The following is a 21,235-nucleotide window of genomic DNA, read 5'->3' as shown; positions in this document are numbered from 1 at the left end:
GCTCCAGGACCCGATGGCTTTACTGCAGGCTATTATAAAGAGATGAAATCTATTTTGGTGAATCCATTGAAGGAGGTCATGAATAACATTTTAAAAGAAAAAGAAATTCCGGAAACATGGAAAGAGGCATATGTTACGTTCATCCCAAAACAAGATGCAGATCTAACCCAAGTTAAAAATTATAGACCGATCTCACTGCTGAACATAGACTACAAAATCTTTGCAGGAATTCTGGCGAGAAGGATGAAGACTCTACTACAAGAATTTATCCACAAAGACCAAGCGGGTTTTCTCCCAGGCAGGCAGATAAGGGATAACACAAGAAACATAATTAATATGTTAGAATATCTGTCTGCCAGGTACGACAAACAAGCTATAATGATATTTGTGGATGCAGAAAAAGCATTCGATAACGTGGTTTGGGACTTTATGCTTAAAAATTTGGAATATATGGAAGTGGGTAAAGATTTTTTAAATGGGATAAAAGCAATTTATACATTACAGAAAGCTAAATTGATTATAAATAATGTAGTAACGGAAGAAATAAAGATACAGAAAGGAACAAGACAGGGTTGTCCACTTTCCCCGTTGCTATTTATATCGGTGTTAGAAGTCCTTCTGAACTCAATTAGACAAAACAAAAGAATAAAAGGAGTGAAGATCGGACAAAATGAATATAAGATCAAAGCGTTCGCAGATGACCTGGTCATAATGACGGAAGAACCAACAATGGCAATTGAAGAAGTCCTAAAGGAAATCGACCAGTTCGGAGAGGTGGCAGGTTTTAAATTGAACAAGAGGAAAACGAAAATGATTGCTAAAAATGTGGACCAAAAAGCAATAGAAATAATCCAACAACAATCACAGATAGAAGTGGTCAAAAAAGTTAAGTATCTGGGAATTTGGGTGACTCCCAAAAATATAGATTTATATAAAAATAACTATGAACTGGTGTGGAAGGAAATAAAAAAGGACTTGGAAATCTGGGGTAGATTGAAATTGTCATTCTGGGGAAGGATCAATACAATTAAGATGAATGTATTACCAAGGTTGTTGTTCCTATTTCAGACCATCCCGATAATTAAGGGGAGTGGAGTCTTTAAAGAGTGGCAAAGAGTGCTCTCAAGATACATCTGGCAGGGCAAAAAACCTAGAATTCAATTCAAATTGCTAACAGATTTAAGGGAAAGAGGAGGTTATGCACTTCCGGACCTGAAATTATATTATGAGGCATCATGCCTCTGCTGGCTGAAAGACTGGGTCAAACTAGTGAATAATGAATTGCTTGACTTAGAGGGCTTCGACAATAGGTTCGGCTGGCATGCCTACCTATGGTGCGAGAAAAGAAAAGTACATAAGGGATTCGAAAACCATATCTTTCGAGGTCCACTAATTGAAATATGGGAAAGGTACAAAAACCTGCTAGAAGCTAAAGTTCCACACTGGCTATCACCTCTCGAAGTGTTAAGTGTGAAGAAAATTAATATGAGAAGTAGCTGGCCAACATACAGCCAATTAGTAATCAAGGAAGGCGGGAAATGGAAATTAAAACCGTATGGACAGGCTAAAGAACTTGTATATGATTGGCTACAGTATTTCCAAATAAATGAATTGTTTAAAAAGGACAGTAAAGAAAGAGGATATGGGGATAAAGATTCGAAATTTCAGATCGAAATTATAAATAATGATGTGAGAACACTATCTAAAATGTACAAGATCCTGTTAGAGTGGAATTTAGGTGATGAGGAAGTCAAGGCAGTAATGATCCACTGGGCTAGAGATGTGGGACACAGTATACAATTTGAAGATTGGGAAAAACTGTGGAAAGAGGGTATAAACTTCTCGGCATCTATGACAATAAGGGAAAATGTCATGAAGATGTTTTATAGGTGGTATATGACACCTTTAAAACTTTCGAAAATGTATAAGGTCTGTAATAAATGCTGGAAGTGTAAAGCTCAGGAGGGCTCCTTTTACCACATGTGGTGGGAGTGCAGGAAAGTGAAAGGATTCTGGGAGAAAATATATATTGAACTTAAAAAGATTTTAAAATATACGTTTACAAAAAAACCAGAAATCTTCCTGCTAGGGATATTAGGGAATGAGATAAAAAAGAAGGATTGCAAATTTGTGTACTATGCGGTTACAGCAGCAAGGGTAATACTAGCCCAGAAATGGAAACAGCAGGATATACCAACGGTGGACGAGTGGAGATTGAAGTTACTAGACTACGCGGAGTTGGATAGATTGACAGGAAAGATTAGATATTTAAGAGACCAAAAGTTCATTAAGGATTGGGGAAAATATGTAGACTATCTGGATCATGTAAGTGAGGGACAAACAACGTTAGTGGGATTTAAAGAAGCACTGTGAAGTAATAAGAGTTATTGTCTAAAGGAAATAGAAGAAAGAGAGATATATAATGTCAATATAAGCTAGGAAATGCGCAATCTTAATTATAATTATGAATGATTTTCGGATAAGCTGAAGGAAGTCCCAAAAGAGAAAGCAATGTAAAATCTTTGATGTGAAGTATTTAATGTGGGTCTGTTGTTTTTTTTTTTTTCTTGTTTGTATTTTATTATTTATATACACTCTTTGTTATTTCTTTACTTGAAGTAAATCAATAAAAATTTATATGTTGAAATAGTGGGTACACTGTGACAAATACATTCATGGTACTTTGTTTGCCATATATTGTGTCTGAATCCCTGCTTTTTTCTAATTGTATGTTCCTATACAATGGGACGCTGGTGGCGCTGTGGTCTAAACCACTGAGCCTTGGGCTTGCCAATCAGAAGTTCAGCGGTTCAAATCCCCGCAACGGGGTGAGCTCCCGTTGCTCGGTCCCTGCTCCTGCCAACCTAGCAGTTCAAAAGCACGTCAAAGTGCAAGTAGATAAATAGGTAGCGCTCCAGCGGAAAGGTAAACGGCGTTTCTGTGCCCTGCTCTGGTTTCGCCAGAAGCGGCTTAGTCATGCTGGCCACATGATCCGGAAGCTGTACGCCGGCTCCCTCGGCCAGTGAAGCGAGATGAGCGCAGCAGCGCCAGAGTCATCCGCAACTGGACCTAACGTTCAGGGATCCCTTTACCTTTACTTATACAATGGAAAACTTCCCTAAACAGGGCTGCCCTCAGATGTCTTCTAAAAGTCAGATAGTTGTTTATTTCCTTGACATCTGATGGGAGGGCGTTCCACAGGGAGGGCACCACTACCGAGAAGGCCCTCTGTCTGGTTCCCTGTAACCTCACTTCTCATGGTGAGGGAACCACCAGAAGGCCCTCGAAGCTGGAGCTCAGTGTCTGGGTTGGACAACGGGGGTGGAGACTCTCCTTCAGGTATACATATGGACAACAGCAGCTTCAAAGCAGCTGAAGGGGAGACTTTTTCAAAAGAATATGTGTTCTCCTCTTTCAAAGAGAAGGTAAAAAGTCCAGCTAGGCTCCACGGGCCTCATAAATGTCTTTGTGTGTCCTGACTTGTGGGACATCTTCAGGTTAGGAAAAGGCTCAGGACTAAACCCTAGACAAATCCGGAGTCCCTAAGACGGATTGATGGTGTCTTGTACGCCTCCTTCCGGCAACTCCTGCAGCCAAGCTGGAACACATTGCTCTGCTTTCCTTTGGACCACATCAGTGGGGTCAAGAGGGGGGTCTTGTAATCTGGACAGCCTAGGACCTCAATACCCATTTCGCAAGCCTGTGGCCCAGGTAGGTCACTTGGGTGCTGCTATCACAGTGGTTTGACTTCACCCCTGGAGGTACACTTTGTTGCCCCACTGCCCTTCCAAATATTCTGATTTCTTTCATTCCATGGAATTTGTGAGCCTCTAGGATGGAGGATGTGGAGAGTGGAATCTGTGCCCCTCCTGCAATCAACTTAGCTCTGGTCTTGTAGTAGAGTTTCTGCAGATTCACCAAGTTCCCTCTGAACCTCAGCCCTCTCTGCATCTTCCATTCCCAGTTGCAAGGATGGTATTTCTCAGCATCCTTCATCCATGAATCTTATCCTGCCTGGTGGTCGCTAAGGAAAAATAGGTATAAACGAGAATTCCTGGATGCCAAGATCCTTATTTGGGGCAACTACTTTTTGGGTTTAAAACCGCAGCAGAGATGTAAATAATAAAAAACAGTTTCAAGTTAAGAACAGACCTCCCAAACGAATTAAGTTCTTAACCCAAGGTACCACTGTAAAATGTGGAAACATAGGTTGCTAGACCTTTAAACTGTGTTGTTTTGTTGTTTAGTCGTTTAGTCGTGTCTGACTCTTTGTGACCCCCTGGACCAGAGCACGCCAGGCACTCCTGTCTTCCACTGCCTCCCGCAGTTTGGTCACACTCATGCTGGTAGCTTCAAGAACACTGTCCAACCCTCTTGTCCTCTGTCGTCCCCTTCTCCTTGTGCCCTCCATCTTTCCCAACATCAGGGTCTTTTCCAGGGAGTCTTCTCTTCTCATGAGGTGGCCCAAGTATTGGAGCCTCAGCTTCAGGATCTGTCCTTCCAGTGAGCACTCAGGGCTGATTTCCTTAAGAATGGAGAGGTTTGTTTTTCTTGCCGTCCATGGGACTCTCAAGAGTCTCCTCCAGCACCATAATTCAAAAGCATCAATTCTTCGGCGATCAGCCTTCTTTATGGTCCAGCTCTCACTTCCATACATCACTACTGGGAAAACCATAGCTTTTACTATACGGACCTTTGCTGGCAAGGTGATGTCTCTACTTTACTTTGCTGTAAACCTTAGGAGTGGAGAATTCTGTTCTGCTCAGGGGCTGGTAGTGATATTTCAAATGAAGCACTGGGTTGGCTGCTGTGAGAGCAGGCTGTGGAATGATGATGATGGACCATTGAACTGATCTAGCAGGCAGGATCTTATTATATTTGAGCAGACCATGCCTTACATCAATCCATGAGTTCAGTCCATAATTGCATTGCCTTGCTGCTTTGTTGTTTTCTGCCCTGGACTCTTTTGAGAGGAAAGGCAGGATAGGAATGTTAATAATAACAATAAGAATTAGAATAAATATTGTGTACAGATAAAACTTTATTCGCATTAGCCAATGGCCATAGCAGCAGTAAAACATTACTACTGGGGAAACCATAGCTTTAACTATATGGACCTTCCTCGGCAAGGTGATGTCTCTGCTTTTTAAGATGCTGTCTGGGTTTGTCTTAACTTACCTCCTAAGAAGCAGGCGTCTTTTAATTTCATGGAGGTAGGAGTTTGCATGCGGACTGAGAGGAACAAAGGCTTGAGGGGGCGTGACGCAGCCTAGCAGGACAGCTTACTTTATGCTCTTAACCCCTTTATGCATAAATTAAACTTAAGCATTGTGGTTATATGAGGCTGGTTATCCCACACTGCCCACCCAAAAATAAGGCAGAATTTGGTTCCTTGTTGAACACAGAACTATAGAAGCTACCTCCATCGGGCACCAAACATTGCATGCATCTCAATCCTTTAATAGGCTGAGGGACTCCTTTTTTCTTATGATAATTCTACACAATATTTATTCTAATTCTTATTGCTATTATCCACCACTGCCACAATGTCCTTTCTTCTATCAGATCAAAATGAGCAGATAACAGCAAAGGTTGCTAGGTTCATAGCTGGGGCAATCAGAATAAGGGCCACTAACTGACTGCTGATTCAGGACTTTAAATTGTGCTCTTATATTAAAAAAAAAAATTCTGCATATACTGTAATGTTTTACTGCTGCTATGGCCATTGGCTAATGCGAATAAAGTTTTATCTGTACACAATATTTATTCTAATTCTTATTGTTATTATTAACATTCCTATCCTGCCTTTCCTCTCAAAAGAGTCCAGGGCAGAAAACAACAAAGCAGCAAGGCAATGCAATTATGGACTGAACTCATGGATTGATGTAAGGCATGGTCTGCTCAAATATAATAAGATCCTGCCTGCTAGATCAGTTCAATGGTCCATCATCATCATTCCACAGCCTGCTCTCACAGCAGCTTACCCAGTGCTTCATTTGAAATATCACTACCAGCCCCTGAGCAAAACAGAATTCTCCACTCCTAAGGTTTACAGCAAAGTAAAGTAGAGACATCACCTTGCCAGCAAAGGTCCGTATAGTAAAAGCTATGGTTTTCCCAGTAGTGATGTATGGAAGTGAGAGCTGGACCATAAAGAAGGCTGATCGCCAAAGAATGGGTGCTTTTGAATTATGATGCTGGAGGAGACTCTTGAGAGTCCCATGGACGGCAAGAAAAACAAACCTATCCATTCTTAAGGAAATCAGCCCTGAGTGCTCACTGGAAGGACAGATCCTGAAGCTGAGACTCCAATACTTTGGCCATCTCATGAGAAGAGAAGACTCCCTGGAAAAGACCCTGATGTTGGGAAAGATGGAGGGCACAAGGAGAAGGGGATGACAGAGGACGAGATGGTTGGACAGTGTTCTTGAAGCTACCAGCATGAGTTTGACCAAACTGCGGGAGGCAGTGGAAGACAGGAGTGCCTGGCGTGCTCTGGTCCAGGGGGTCACGAAGAGTTGGACACGACTAAACAACAACAACAAGGTTTGCAGCAACTGGGTTCAGAAGCTAACTGGAGAGGAAGAGTGTGGCCATTGTGGCTATTGGCCATTAATCACTTTAAAGCCCACCCCATCCCTTGAGAAAATGTGACCAGCCCCTTTTGAACCCTCTGCCCTGCTTGTGAGCTTCCCAGAGCACCAATGGGAGACGGGCCTTTCTTCTAATCCAGCTGGAGGGCTCTTCAAAGGTTCTTGCGAACAAAGTTCAGGCCAAACTCCCCCTTCCCCTCACCTGGACACATGTCAAACTTTCGAGATGCATATCACAAACATGTTTTTCTCCGGCTCTGCTCTATTCCATTAAGTCATGCAAACACCCTAGGAAGTTGCGAACGCAAAACTTCTTCTGCTATTAATTATCAAAATCATAGTGATTTAGTCTTCTGAAAGATATTTCTGGAGATTGACAAAACATCAGAATCAACAACAGGATGCCGTTATTAATTGCACAGTGCAGGGTGGGGTAGTCTTTGCAGAGAATATCTCCTGTGTCAGAGACAGACTTTGTCAAGATTTATAACAGATGAAATGCTGGATGGGGAGTGGATACGCCTGCATAGTGTTTAATAGCTTTTAAGTCATAGCTGAACACCTCCTCGATTAGGAAAGCCATTGCAGCTTTGGTCTTGCAAGAATTTTTTGCTTCTTTGGATTACCTGGCTCTGGAGGTGACAAGAGAAGTGTAGAAGGCAGAGCCAGAATGAGATTCCTCCTAGTTCCATTGCTATTCCAACTGCTAATGATGCCCCATTCAGTCTTTGGGAACCTGAAGGCAATATGTCCCTTGAATCTGATCAGGGAACCAACTGATGCACGCAATTACTACCGGCCTGGTGATTTCATCATTAGTGGGATCATATCTCCAAATATTATTATGGATCAACGTCCATACAACTTTTCCAAGACCCCGGTAGTCAAGTTTGAGGGGTGAGTAATTATGTGCAGACCAGTATCATGTATCATTCCAATGGTTCCTATTTTTTGATGAAATTGCCCCTATTTCAGGGCTGTGAAGCCTGTGGCTCTACAGACGTCAATGGACCACAGTTCCCATTTTCTCTAACCACTGGTCTTGCTGGCTCTGACTGATGGGAGTTGGGAGTCCAGCAACAGGTTTCCCACCACCACCTCTCCTATTTCCTCACCCCCTGGGTCTTCCCTAGTAAAATAACTCTATCAATGTTGCTGTGTTGCCCCTTAGAGATGGTGACACAAAAATACAAATGAATCTGGTCAGGAATGAAAAGGAAACATTAAATGATCTCACCTGCAGGAGGGAGGTGAGGGTGGCATGGAACTCATGCACTTTCCAAGGTGACAAGGTTTTATTTGGAATCAACTTGATCCCTTCCCCCTCTTTCCTTTCTCTTTCTGTGATGGAGCTCCTATTTGGGGACTTCCCTGGCTTTTTTCTGGCCCACGTAGGACCAGTCTGGATAGTTGGCCTTGGTGAAGACTTGACGTTTTCATCCCCCCCAAAAGTTTTTGATTTGAGTTCCTACTGAAATGAGGCTGCATTTTAATGTTTTGATGTCGTATTTTAATCTTGCTTTTAAGTTGTATTTCAATCAATTGTTTTTATACCTGGTGTCAGCTGCCCTGAACCCAGTCTTGGCTGGGGAGGGCGGGGTAGAAATAAAATTATTTATTTATTTATTAATTTATTATTATTATTATTATTATTATTATTATTATTATTATTATTATTATTATTATTATTCTATTTGGGCAATATATAAACTGCCTGACCACAGTTGTCCTTAAGGAATGCAACAGTAAACATACAGAAGATCATGGGGCAACTCCTCAGTGAAATGAAAGCTTTCCTCCTCCAATCCAAGTCCTTTCTTTTTTTCTGTCATTTGATGATGATGATGATGATGAATAGCAGTTTGACACTTTTTGTTGGTTTATTTATTGCAGTGGGACAGTTAGGTACTACTGGCACATCTTGTCCTTCTTGTTCACCATCCAGGAGATCAACCAGAACCCCCGACTCTTACCCAATATCACCCTGGGCTACAACCTCTATGAGAACTATTTAGATGCTAGGATGACTTCCGATGCCATGATAGACTTGCTTGGAGGCTGGGATAGCAATATTCCAAATTATAACTGTGGGAGGAAAAATCACCTCCTGGCTGTCCTTGAAAGGGGGAAATCTGCAATTGCAAAAGAGATTCAAGCCATGTCAGGCATCTACAAAACCCCACAGGTATGAAGGTGTGGCATGCAAGGGCAGAATAAAAAGTTAACTGCATAAAATTCCACTTTCTCTTCAGGCCAGTCAATGTGGGACGTCGGGGCAGGGTGGGGGAGAAAATCCTGAGCTATAGATCCAAGGCTCTTTTTTCCGAAACCCTTCAGCAACTTGTACCCTCCAGTGTCTCTGACTGCTAGATAGTAATTATTTCAGATTAATAAATATCTGGGCTGCCCAGAAAACAAGACACACACAAACCCCATGGCCTCGCTGATGTGTCCAAAGGAAAGGAAAGGAAAGCAATACATTTGGCACTAGCTTGGCACTAGGAGTTGCCAGAAGGAAGCACAAAAGATGCCACCCAACCAGAGCCACAGCTAGGTGATGTTGCACCTCTGGCAGAACCGTCCAGATTGCACCCCATAGCCAAATTAGCTCTTCCTCCCATTTTTGTCGTGCCACTCCAGTGATGGGCGCTGAAATGTCAGCATCCCTGATGGGGCGTGACCAAGCTGCTTCACCAGGAAGAGCACCAGCGCCAGTCTCTTTGAAAGCCAATTGGATTGTCCCGTGAAGGTGGCCAGCTGGGAGATGTGGCTGATCTCCCCATCCATCTCCAGCGCTTGGGTGGGCAAGTCTTCCCACTGTGATTTCCCCACCCCCATTCCCCTGCCGGATCTTTGCCTCCCTCAAACGCAAACCCCTGAATCAGTGTTTGGGTCCTGAGTTCAAATGAGGAATCAGATGCTTTCTCTCTCTCTCTCTCTCTCTCTCTCTCTCTCTCTCTCTCTCTGTGTGTGTGTGTGTGTGTGTGTGTGGTTGAAGACCAGAGACTTGGTGCCTCGTTCTGTGGGTTTTTGCATTTTAATTTAGGAGACTTTCAAAGCCTCCTGTCAGGGGCGTTCCCACTCAGACAGACAGCGAAGAATCCGAAGAGGAAGGAGAACCGTCTGAGGGGAGTAGAAATGGGATCCTCCTAAATCAAGGGTCCTGGTTGCGCAAGAGACCCTTAAGCCACCCCCATGGGGTGTGTTGTTGCTAGGCATGGCCCAAGCCTTGTCTGTTGGGCCCCAGGATCGCACTTGGCTGTTTGGGCCAATTGGGGCGAGTGGCGTGATCCTGGGGACCTATAAATGCGGCAGCGCAACGGGGGTGGGGCACTTACGAAATAAGATCCTGGCATACTGAGCATGCCCAAAGAATTTGGTAAGGGTAACCAATCACACAATGCTCTCTTTGTTTAAGAGGATAGTTAGTATGCATGCTCACACTGTTTGTCATTTGGACCAGCCATAGAGAGACAGCACGGTATATGCTTGAAGTGCCTTGAAAGGAAATAGGGTGAGGGAAACTCAGTATTTTGACTGGATAGGAAATTTAAACTTAATGGAATGTATGTTATGTGCATTGTCAATGTATAAAATGGCATGGAATCCATTGGCGCATGGCCACGTAATTTGGGAAAATATCCCTGCTGGTCCTTTCCGCACAGAAAAGAAATAAATACTTTGGACTACTTTTTCACTCATTTTTTTTTTATATAAATTTTTTATTCATTTTTCAACACATATTAAAAAAAAATACAAGACAATACATAAACAAACAAACATATAAACACGTATAATTTCTTAACCTCTTTTTCTTAAACCTTGTTTCAACGACTTCCCCATACCTCCCTTTTCTGCATCCCTGTTTTAAATTTTCCCAGCAACCCCTAATTTCAATACTTATAATGCAATTTCTGATCTTTTTCCTCTTATCCAATTACTTATCACTTTACTTACTTATAATTCACTTTCTTTAATCCTTTTTCTCTTACCCAATTATTTAATCCTTCTTCTCTTACCCAATTATTTGTCACTGCAATTCTGTTTTACCTTACCCATGACATTTTAGCACTCATTAATTTTACAACAGTTCTTAAGATACACTTTAAATTTCTTCCAATCTTCTTCCACCGTCTCTTTCCCTTGGTCACGGATTCTGCCAGTCATCTCAGCCAGTCCCATATAGTCAATCACCTTTGTCTGCCATTCTTCCAGCGTGGGTAGCTCTTGTGTCTTCCGGACTACTTTTTCACTCATGGTCTCATGTGTTTTACTGGCATATCCATGAGATAGAGCAAGCTTTTACTTTCAACAATGGTGCATCTGCCCCAGCTGCAACAACACATGTCTCTCCTGTATTGGTTTTCACAGCCACAGCAAGCACTGTAACCTTCCAACCGTTTGACTTCACATCCATTGTCTCCCAAGACAGATGCCAACCAATCAGATGCACCAGCTAGGTTCTTAAGGAGGGAGCAAGCTGGCACCTATGCAACCATTAAATATCTTGTGCTTATCCTGAAAGCAAAACAAAGCACTAATATTTTCCTTTCCTCACTAGCTCAGTTATGGCTTCACCGCCCGGCTTCTTGAAGGTAAAAGTGAGTTTCCTTCTGTATACCAGATGTTCCCCAGAGAAGAAGCTCAGTACACGGGGATTGTTCAGTTGCTCCTGTACTTTGGATGGACATGGATCGGCCTCCTTTCTCCAGAGGATGACAGTGGAGAAAGCTTTGTGGGTGCTTTGACACCTCAGATGATCAGCAGTGGGGTTTGCATCGCCTTCTCAAAAAGAATACCAGAAAATAATCTATATCTATTCATGAGCCTGAGTGAGCTATTTTTCATGCGGAGACAAGTCAGTGTAATTGTTTGCTATGTAACCAGTCTCAAGGGATTGGCACTCATCATGGCAGTAAACCAATTCTTTGAGAAGCAAACACAGGCAAAAGTCTGGATCACAACAACTTTTCAGGAAATCAATTCTGGCTCGTCATTTTCTCCTGCTTACTTCCGGTACATCCATGGTTCTCTCTCCTTTGTAATGAAGACCAAAATAAGGAGCAACAAACGTGATTACTATGAAGCAGACTCCCCGCTTCTTGATCACTTTTTGGCAGAAGCATTCCGTTGCTCTTATTCAAAACATACGTTGTCCATGAAAAGCTGGGAAAGTTGCAGAGAGGAGGAGAGACTTGAGACTTTGCCCCAGGAGGAGCTGGAGAGAGCCCTGTCTCAAGACAGCTACAGCACTTACGTCAATGTTCATGCTGTGGCTCAGGCCTTAAATGCTGCGGTTTCATCTAGGTCAAAGCAGATGATGGTGCTAAGTGAAGGAGATGAATGGGAGCATCACAGGCTACAGCCATGGCAGGTATTTTCTTCCTGCTTTTGCAAGCCACAAACCATTGTCTTAATAATAATGATGATGATGATGATTTATTATTTATACCCCGCCCATCTGGCTGGGTTTCCCCAGCCACTCTGGGCGGCTTCCAACACAATGTTATTGTTGTCGTTTAGTCGTTTAGTCGTTTAGTCGTTTAGTCGTTTAGTCGTGTCCGACTCTTCGTGACCCCATAGACCAGAGCACGCCAGGCACTCCTTGTTTTCCGCTGCCTCCCGCAGTTTGGTCAAACTCATGCTGGTAGCTTCGAGAACACTGTCCAACCATCTCATCCTCTGTCGTCCCCTTCTCCTTGTGCCCTCAATCTTTCCCAACATCAGGGTCTTTTCCAGGGAGTCTTCTCTTCTCATGAGATGGCCAAAGTATTGGAGCCTCAGCTTCACGATCTGTCCTTCCAGTGAGCACTCAGGGCTGATTTCCTTCAGAATGGAGATGTTTGATCTTCTTGCAGTCCATGGGACTCTCAAGAGTCTCCTCCAATGGCATAATTCAAATGTTCTTCTCATTATAGGGGATTGGAATGCTAAAGTAGGGAATCAAGAGATAAAAGGAACAACTGGCAAGTTTGGCCTTGGAGTTCAAAATGAAGCAGGGCAAAGGCAAATAGAGTTCTGCCGAGAGAACACAATATTAAAATACAGTAATGCATCAAACATTAAAAGCTCCCCTGAACAGGGCTGCCTTCAGATGTCGTCTAAAAGTCTGGTAGTTGTTGTTCTCTTTGACATCTGGTGGGAGGGCATTCCACAGGGTGGGTGCTACTACCGAGAAGGCCCTCTGCCTGGTTCCCTGTAACTTGCCTTCTCGCAGTGAGGGAACCACCAGAAGGCCCTCAGTGCTGGACCTCAGTGTCCGGGTAGAATGATAGGGGTGGAGACGCTCCTTCAGATATACTAGACCGAGGCCCTTTAGAGCTTTAAAGATCAGCACCAACACTTTGAATTGTGCTTGGAAACGTACTGGGAGCCAATGTAGGTCTTTCAAGACCGATGTTATGTGGTCTCGGCAGCCGCTCCCAGTCACCAGTCTAGCTGCCACATTCTGGATTAGTTGTAGTTTCCGGGTCACCTTCAACGGTAGCCCCACATAGAGTTCATTGCAGTTGTCCAACTGTGGAATGCAATGTAGTAATGAGATTTTTTAAAGAAAAAATGCCTTTTTCGGGGTTCCAGGTCATATGGAAACCTGTACGTGAGAAAAACCCCTTCCCTAAATATCTTTGCATGAGGCAGAGGAGGTTCTTGGCAAAGATGCATGTCCCACACCTATGGTGATTTTGACTTTGGATAGACCTGTGTCTGCCTTCTTTGCAGTGGGCCCTGTACTGTGGAATAATCTTCACTAGAGATAAAATGGGTGTCAGCTAGTTCCAATATGCCTATACATAACCACATTCCTGAGCACTGATTTTTAGGACCTCTCTGAGGTCCAGCGCTGATGGCCTTCTGCCAGTTCCCTCACTGTGAGAAGTGAGGTTACAGGGAACGAGGCAGAGGGCCTTCTCAGTAGTGGCACCCGCCCTGTGGAACACCCTCCCATCAAATGTCAAGGAAATAAGCAACTATCTGACTTTTAGAAGACAAGGAAGTTTTTAATGTTTTATTGTGTTTTCAATATTCTGTTGGGAGCCGCCCAGAGTGCCTGGGGAAGCCCAGCCAGATGGTTGGGGTATAAATATTATTATTATTATTATTAGGTTTAAAACAAGTATTATATTGTCTTTTGTACTAATCTTGTTCTGCAAAGCTCCTTGTTATTTTATATGAAAGGTGCTCTATAAATGCTATAATCAATTTAAGAAAAGATTGCATGAATAGGACTTATGCTCTAGATGAGATGCAAACTGGCCCCAATTTATAAGAGCTTGAAGTGAGTGGATTTGTGGGATAACCAGCCTCATATAACCAACATGCTTAAGTCTAATTAATGGTCCTGCCAGGCTTAGCCTAGGTCAGTGTTTCCCAACCTTGGGTCTCCAGCTGTTTTTGGACTACAACTCCCATCATCCCTAGCTAGCAAGACCAGTGGTCAGGGATGATGGGAATTGTAGTCCAAAAACAGCTGGAGACCCAAGGCTGGGAAACAATGGCCTAGGTCACTTCTCCTCACCTTGGGAGGAAATAGGTAATCAAGCCTATTGTTCACATACACCCTCCACTTGGGAAGCTCAGTGTGTGAAGAGGTTTGAGCTGGTTACTTCTTGAGTTGCTATACCAATGATTTAGGAACTTGCACCACTTTGTAAGTAAGCTATGCTTTACTTCCTGTGCAAATTTCCGAAGCACGTGAATCTGACCTTTGGGGAGTTTGTAAGTAAACAATTTTTAAACTTACCAAACACGTGGTATTTTCCTATGCTGTGGGATGAAGGGAATTTTGGAAAGATACTTTTAAAGGGGACGTTTTGGAGGAACATATTTTAAAGGTTTTACAGCCTATATTTCCGTGCTTTACTTTGCTGCATGTTTTGTGATTTCAAATCTCTGCTGGAGTTCTCTCACCAAACCACACTTGCCACCAGGATTTTTCCTTTCTGTATCTTTTTCCGCCCACCAACATATTCCACATTGTCTCGTTGTTTCTTAATTCTGGTATTTTCCTTGCCATTTCAGCTCTACCATTTCTTAAAAGAAATCCAGTGTTTGAATACTTCCATGGGCAGACCGTGTTTGGATGAGAACTGGGAGCTGCCACCTGACTTCGATATTGTGAACTGGCTGATGTTTCCCAATAACTCTCGTACTAGAGTGAAAATTGGGAATATAAGAGGAGCGGCATCAACCAACATGAAGTTCACCATTGACTCAAAAGACATTGAGTGGCCCAACCAATTTAAGAAGGTAGGGGATGTAAAGGAGCAGGGAGGCTAGGAGAGCCTGTTTACACTCTTCCTTGAGCAAGTGCTGCAAAACGGTATTATAAGGTGGATCCATTGTGTCTCAGCTATCCAGTAACAGCTGCCACAACAACTCCCTCTTGCCACGGCAGCTGAGACAGGAAGGGAAATTGGCATTCTGAAGGAACAGATAGAGCCCTGGTATCCTGAGAAGAAACACCAGATCCTTCTCAATTTACTTCTGGGGTTGGCATCACTCTGTCTCGGGAGACAATGGCACCTTCGGGGTGAAGTCAAACCATATATATATCAGGGCGGTTCACAGCATAAAAATTCTGTGGAGCTCTAATGATTTCTTGAACAATTTGCATATGACTATGTGAAGTGGAGAGCATCTTATATCTTCACATATTTTGGAACCCTGGAAATTCAGTGTTCACAGGAGGCCTTACTACAACTCTAGGGGGCCCTGGGTGCAATGCAACTTCCGGTAGAAACTGGAAGTTGCTTTGGAGGCCTCGTGAGACTTCCAGCATGACCTCTGAGTTCCCGCAAGGCCTTGAAAGCGCCGCTACGGTGTGCCAACATAACGAGACGTTGTGAAATCACGACGTCACATCATGAAATCACGACGTCAGATCGTCATAACATCACATTATGTCGGGGGCGCCATTGGGCACCCATAAGCTGGGGCCCAAGTCGGCGCCCTTGCTACAATGTCTGGCCAAAGGTGCAAAAGTAATACAATAGATAAAATAAGTACATTTCTGTATGTTTTACTATAGAAATAAATGTTATACTCCTGATACAAATGTGGATATTCATAACTTACTACATTCTGTATACAGTGGTACCTCGGGTTAAGTACTTAATTCGTTCCGGAGGTCCGTTCTTAACCTGAAACTGTTCTTAACCTGAAGCACCACTTTAGCTAATGGGGCCTCCCTGCTGCCACCGCGCCGCCGGAGCCCAATTTCTGTTCTTATCCTGAAGCAAAGTTCTTAACGTGAAGCACTATTTCTGGGTTAGCGGAGTGTGTAACCTGAAGCGTATGTAACCTGAAGCATATGTAACCTGAGGTACCACTGTATACTCATTCCAAATATCAATGTTTTTGTCTTTGTCTTGAAGAAAAAAATTGATATTTGCAATGAGTATATACAGAATGTAGTCATGTAGTCAACACCTCTAAGTGATCCATTCATAAGCTGCAAGTATAATCTTACTGATCCATTGATTAAAGGGTATCTTATCTTCATTCTTCCAGTTCATAAATATCAGTCTCTTGGCCACAGTTAGGGCATGTAGAATCCATTTTCACTGTCCAGTTGTCAGCTTCCATACAATAGGTGTATATAGTTCAAAAGGATATTCTCTGCACGCAAAGTCCTTTTAATAATAATCCAGGAATCATTTTTAAGCACAGTGGTACCTCGGGTTACATACACTTCAGGTTACAGACGCTTCAGGTTACAGACTCCGCTAACCCAGAAATAGTACCTCGAGTTAAGAACTTTGCTTCAGGATGAGAACAGAAATCGTGTGGTGGCAGCGGGAGCTAAAGTGGTGCTTCAGGTTAAGAACAGTTTCAGGTTAAGAACAGACCTCCGGAACAAATTAAGTACTTAACCCGAGGTACCACTGTAACTGCTTTGAAGTGGCAGTACTTTTAATAACTGCTCTCTATCAGTGTTTTCTTATTGCTATGATTAGAATCATGGAATTGTGGAGTTGGAAGAGACCCTGAGGGTCTTCTGGTCCAGCTCCCTGCAATGCAGGGATCTCAACAAAATCATGTATGGGAGATGGCCATCCAGCCTCTGCTTGAAAACCTCCAAGGGAGGAGAGACCACAATCTCTTGCGAGAGTCTTCTGTGGTTAAACAGCTTTCACGGTCAGAAAGCTGTTTTGGTATAGTTTGTCCTCTTCCTTGAGTGTATTTCTGAATAGAAGGCAGGCACATAAATGGGTTCGGTGGAACTAGAGATCTTGTTGGGTCCTTGCCAAACCCTATGAATTCCATAGACACAGATGCTTCTAACACTTTCTCCTCGGTGCACCTTCTTCTCTGCATGACTAGACTGTGCCTCGCTCCAGGTGTACCAAAAGCTGCCGGCCTGGATACGCCAAGGTGGTTCAAGAAGGAGAGCCAATTTGCTGCTATGCTTGTGCTCCATGTGCAGAAGGGACAATCTCCACTCAGGAAGGTGGGTCATTCCAAGGGAATGAATAGAAATAGAAATAGGGCAAAGAGTCACCCAGAAACACTATGTGCAGAACAGTAATACATTTTTGAACATAGGTGTTTTATTGGCGTCTCTATTTTCAATCACCATCCTTTCTTCCAGGAATTAAGCTGAAAGTAAGGAAGCAATCATTGCAGAACCATGTGGGTAACAGGGAGACAGCTTAGTATACATGCATGCATGTGCAGAAGCGCCAAATCGCAACCCGTGTGTGCGCAGATACGCCACTGCGGGTTGCAAACGTTGCAGGTTGCAAACGTGCATCCTGCATGGATCACGTTGCCAACCTGAGCGTCCACTGTACATAGTTGTCAGGGAACTGCCATCGGAGCTAGAGGCGGAGGGAAGGCTCCAGAGGGATGCCGGAAAGGGTCCCAGTAGGGAGAGAGGCAGCCCATCTGCTGGGGAAGGAAATCAGCGTAACACCAGTGGAGAAGGGGGGCAGATGGGGGAATCGGAGAGGAGGCTCCAGGACTCTTCACCAGAGACCAGCGGGGAGAGCACGGGTCCTCCGCTGCCCACGCCCTCCCTGCGCAGAAGACTTCCGCGCAGGGAGGGTAGGAGGAGACTTGGCGTCAAAGAACTTCTTTGCTGGAAGAGGTTCAAGAAACGCCCACTGACGGATTCTGCCAGCGACTGAGACAGTCACGAAGTGAAGGGCTGTCCAGACAGAGAGGGTTCAACCAGGTAACCTAGCCAGGAGTGGCGGCAACTTACACACGAGCAACCCCTAGAACCATTACAATAGTCTTTGACTATTTTCAGCTATGCTCTCAATGATCAAAGAAACTGAATCACACCATAAAGGACATTTATTTTTAAAGTGTGTGTGTGTGTGTGTGTGTAAGTAATAGAAGACAAAAGGGGAATAGTTTTTAAAAGGAAATATTTGAAACAGTAAAGCAGAAACACAAACAAAAAATATATGATGCATTATATGAAAATGATTACAAAACAAGCGGTGGACAATTTTGATCTGACTACCAGGAGCATTGCACAGAAGAAAGAGGAAATCGTTTGCATTAGCTACCAAAGATATAACAAGAAATCATACAGAAAAAGTGAAATATGAGAAGGCAGTTAAACTTGTAACAATCTTCTTCCAGTCCAGCTAACATAAAAATTACATGAGATGTTGGATAAATTTATCATTTACACTATTTTTAAAAACACAGTAGCAAATTGCTCATTAGACAAGTCTCTCTCAGCCTAACGTACCTCACAGGTTTGTTGTAAATATAAAAAGGGCAGGCGGATATTCATGTATACTACCTTGAACCCTTTGGAGGAAAGGTAGTGGATAAATGTAAAAATAAATAATCAAATAATAATAAACTGTCACAGGTCAATGTAAAGAGGTGTGTCTTTATTCTTAGGCAAAAAAAATGTATGGTGAAGTTGCTGGACACACCTCTGTGGGGAGGTCACTGCATCAAAGCTTTGCCCTACATCACAAGGTTGTTTTGGCAATAAAAACTGAGGGAAACTTTATGCCCCACCACTGTCTCCTCAGAGGAAAGTCAGGATACAAATGTAAACTTTCAATAAGCAATTGAACAAGCATTTTTTTTTTTGCCAAAGTTTCCCTATTCAACTGTCTTACTCCTTGACCTCCCCCACTTCAACATCTTTTTGAAAAACAAATAATGCCCTTATGCTGAAGCCACTCTTCTTCTCTTCCTCAGATGCAGAAGGTTGCACCAAATGTCCAGAAGATCAGCATCCAAGCAATAACAGAGATCAATGTGTCCCCAGGTTTATCACTTTCCTAGCTTATAAAGAACATTTGGGGATCATCTTAGTGTCCATTGCCCTTTCCTTATCTTTAACAACAGGCATTGTGTTAGTAATCTTCATTAAATACAAGGAGACTCCCATAGTGAAAGCCAACAACCGGGACCTCTCTTTCATCCTCCTCCTCTCCCTCCTGCTTTCTTTTTTGTCCACCTTCCTGTTCATTGGGCAACCAAGGAAAGGGACCTGCCTTCTCCAACAAACAGCCTTCAGCATCATCTTCTCAGTTGCTGTTTCTTCTGTCTTGGCAAAGACCATCACGGTGGTGCTGGCCTTCCTGGCCACGAAGCCAGGAAACAGGGTGAGAAGATGGCTGGGGAAGAGTCTGGCCAACTCCATTGTCATTTGCTGTTCCAGTGTCCAAGTTGTCATCTGCACCATCTGGCTGTGCTTGTCTCCTCCATTCCCTGACTCTGACATGCATTCCCGGGCTGGAGAGATCATCCTGCAATGCAATGAAGGATCTGCTGCCATGTTCTATATTGCCCTGGGCTATATGGGCTTCCTGGCTGCGCTCTGCTTCACGGTGGCTTTCCTAGCCAGAAAGCTTCCAGGGTCCTTCAATGAAGCCAAGCTGATTACCTTCAGCATGCTGGTCTTCTGCAGTGTTTGGGTGTCCTTTGTTCCCACCTACCTGAGCACCAAGGGGAAATACACGGTAGCTGTGCAGATCTTCTCTATGTTGGCCTCCAGTGCTGGGCTTCTGGGCTGCATCTTCATGCCAAAATGCTACATTATTTTGCTGAGGCCTGATCTGAATACAAAGCAGCATCTGACAAGAGAAATTTAAGATGACACCTAATGCTTGAAACATTCCAGGCTGACAATGGGTAGCACTGTGAGCACGTAGTCTTCAGATTATAGCTCCATATAGCTCTCTTTGTTTTGCATAAATTATGAATGATTAAAATGAATGTATTATAACTGCTTTGTCACTCCCTGATTCCCACTAGATACCTGATTGGCCACATTGGCTTTTATGCTGATAATCCTCATTTGAGTCAGATTCACTCTATCCTTTTATGATGTATGACTCAGGGAAATGGTAGCAAAAGCTTTGTTCCAGCAGATTATGCTTTGGAATTTGACTTAGGCCCACTTTAGACACCTTTCCATGTGCTCTTTGGATGGGAGATGTTCACACATTCTTTAACCAACATGTCAGCTCTTGTTAATTGGGTGTGGAAATGGTTGAGCACATAGTACTATACTATTCATACTATGAAGACATTCACTCCTTATATATTACACCCATCTGAAAAAAAATCCTAGACAGATATGATAATTTTTATACCTCCCTCCTTTTGTCAAACTTCACCCACGAGTGGCTAAATTACACACATCAAAATGGATAACTAGGAATTGAATGGTTAAATCTCTTTACAACAATACTAGCAGATGAATCTATTCTAACTATGAATTCAGTAATCTATTCTAACTATGAATTGAATGTGAATGTGTAACAATGCCCACATATATCCTTGTCTTTTGCTGTGATTTTAATTCCTTATGGTCTTCTCCTGGCCTGAAAATTTCAAACTGTAAATCATATTGTAACTTAGTGGCTGATCTGTGATGGCAATAATAAAGATTGATTGATATGCAAGAAAGGGTTCATTATTCTGCAAATTATTGGTAGAACCTCATCTGCAATCCCAAGACTCAGGAGATATGATTCAGGAATTTAAGAGTAGGGCAAGGGTAGCTAATGCCACAGAAGACAGAATCGGGATTCAAGATGACCTTAACAAATTGGAGAACTAGGCCCAACCTAACAAAATGAATTTCAATAGGGACAAATGTAAGGTTACAAATATAAGGTGGGGGACACCTGGCTTGCCAGGTGTATGTGTAAAAAGGATCTCAGGGTCTTGGCTACTGTGGGAAGCAGAACACCAAATTAGAATGACCTCTGGTATCCTCCATCAGAATGTCCAGATCCTCACCATCAAAGTCCAGGCCAACTCCCCCAACCTTCAACTCATGTCAAATTTTGGATAAACATCTGTGCTTTCTTGCAGACATGTTTTTCAACACCTTTGCACCTGCCCCTCAAGCCACACAAGGGCTCCAGTATATTACAGAAGTGAACCTTATTCCCCTTATCATTATGAAAATCATAGTGATCTATCCTCATTCTTGCCAAAGCTCAAGAGACATTTTGGGAAACTGTCTAAACATCAGAATCAAGATCGGTGTGATGTTACTTACTGAGCCTTGGTAATGTGGCACACAGAACATCTCCTGTGTCAGAGATACATTAGTGAGAACTGGCAGAAGGGATGTGGGAAATACTACGTGAAGTCCAATGGCTCTGAAGCCATAGCTGAACACCACCCATATTGGTGGTGCAGCTTTG

At 43.2% G+C, this 21,235-nt stretch overlaps 1 protein-coding gene across 1 annotated transcript; it reads left to right on the top strand.

The window, feature by feature from the left end:
• Window positions 1-7,305: 7,305 nt before the first annotated feature.
• Window positions 7,306-19,819, top strand: LOC310758078 (vomeronasal type-2 receptor 26-like; the record flags this gene model as incomplete). The annotated part of the gene is made up of 6 exons (XM_083604016.1): window positions 7,306-7,490; window positions 8,487-8,778; window positions 11,155-11,967; window positions 14,613-14,840; window positions 16,917-17,043; window positions 18,768-19,819. The coding sequence occupies 6 exons, from the start codon at window positions 7,306-7,308 to the stop codon at window positions 19,664-19,666; spliced, it is 2,544 nt and encodes an 847-aa protein (XP_083460142.1). The 3' UTR covers window positions 19,667-19,819.
• Between the last annotated feature and the right edge of the window lie 1,416 nt (window positions 19,820-21,235).

This window comes from Podarcis filfolensis (assembly GCF_964270895.1).
Source record: "Podarcis filfolensis genome assembly, chromosome: 2".
Classification (NCBI taxonomy): Eukaryota; Metazoa; Chordata; class Lepidosauria; order Squamata; family Lacertidae; genus Podarcis; species Podarcis filfolensis.
This window is presented reverse-complemented; position numbering and strand designations above follow the sequence as displayed.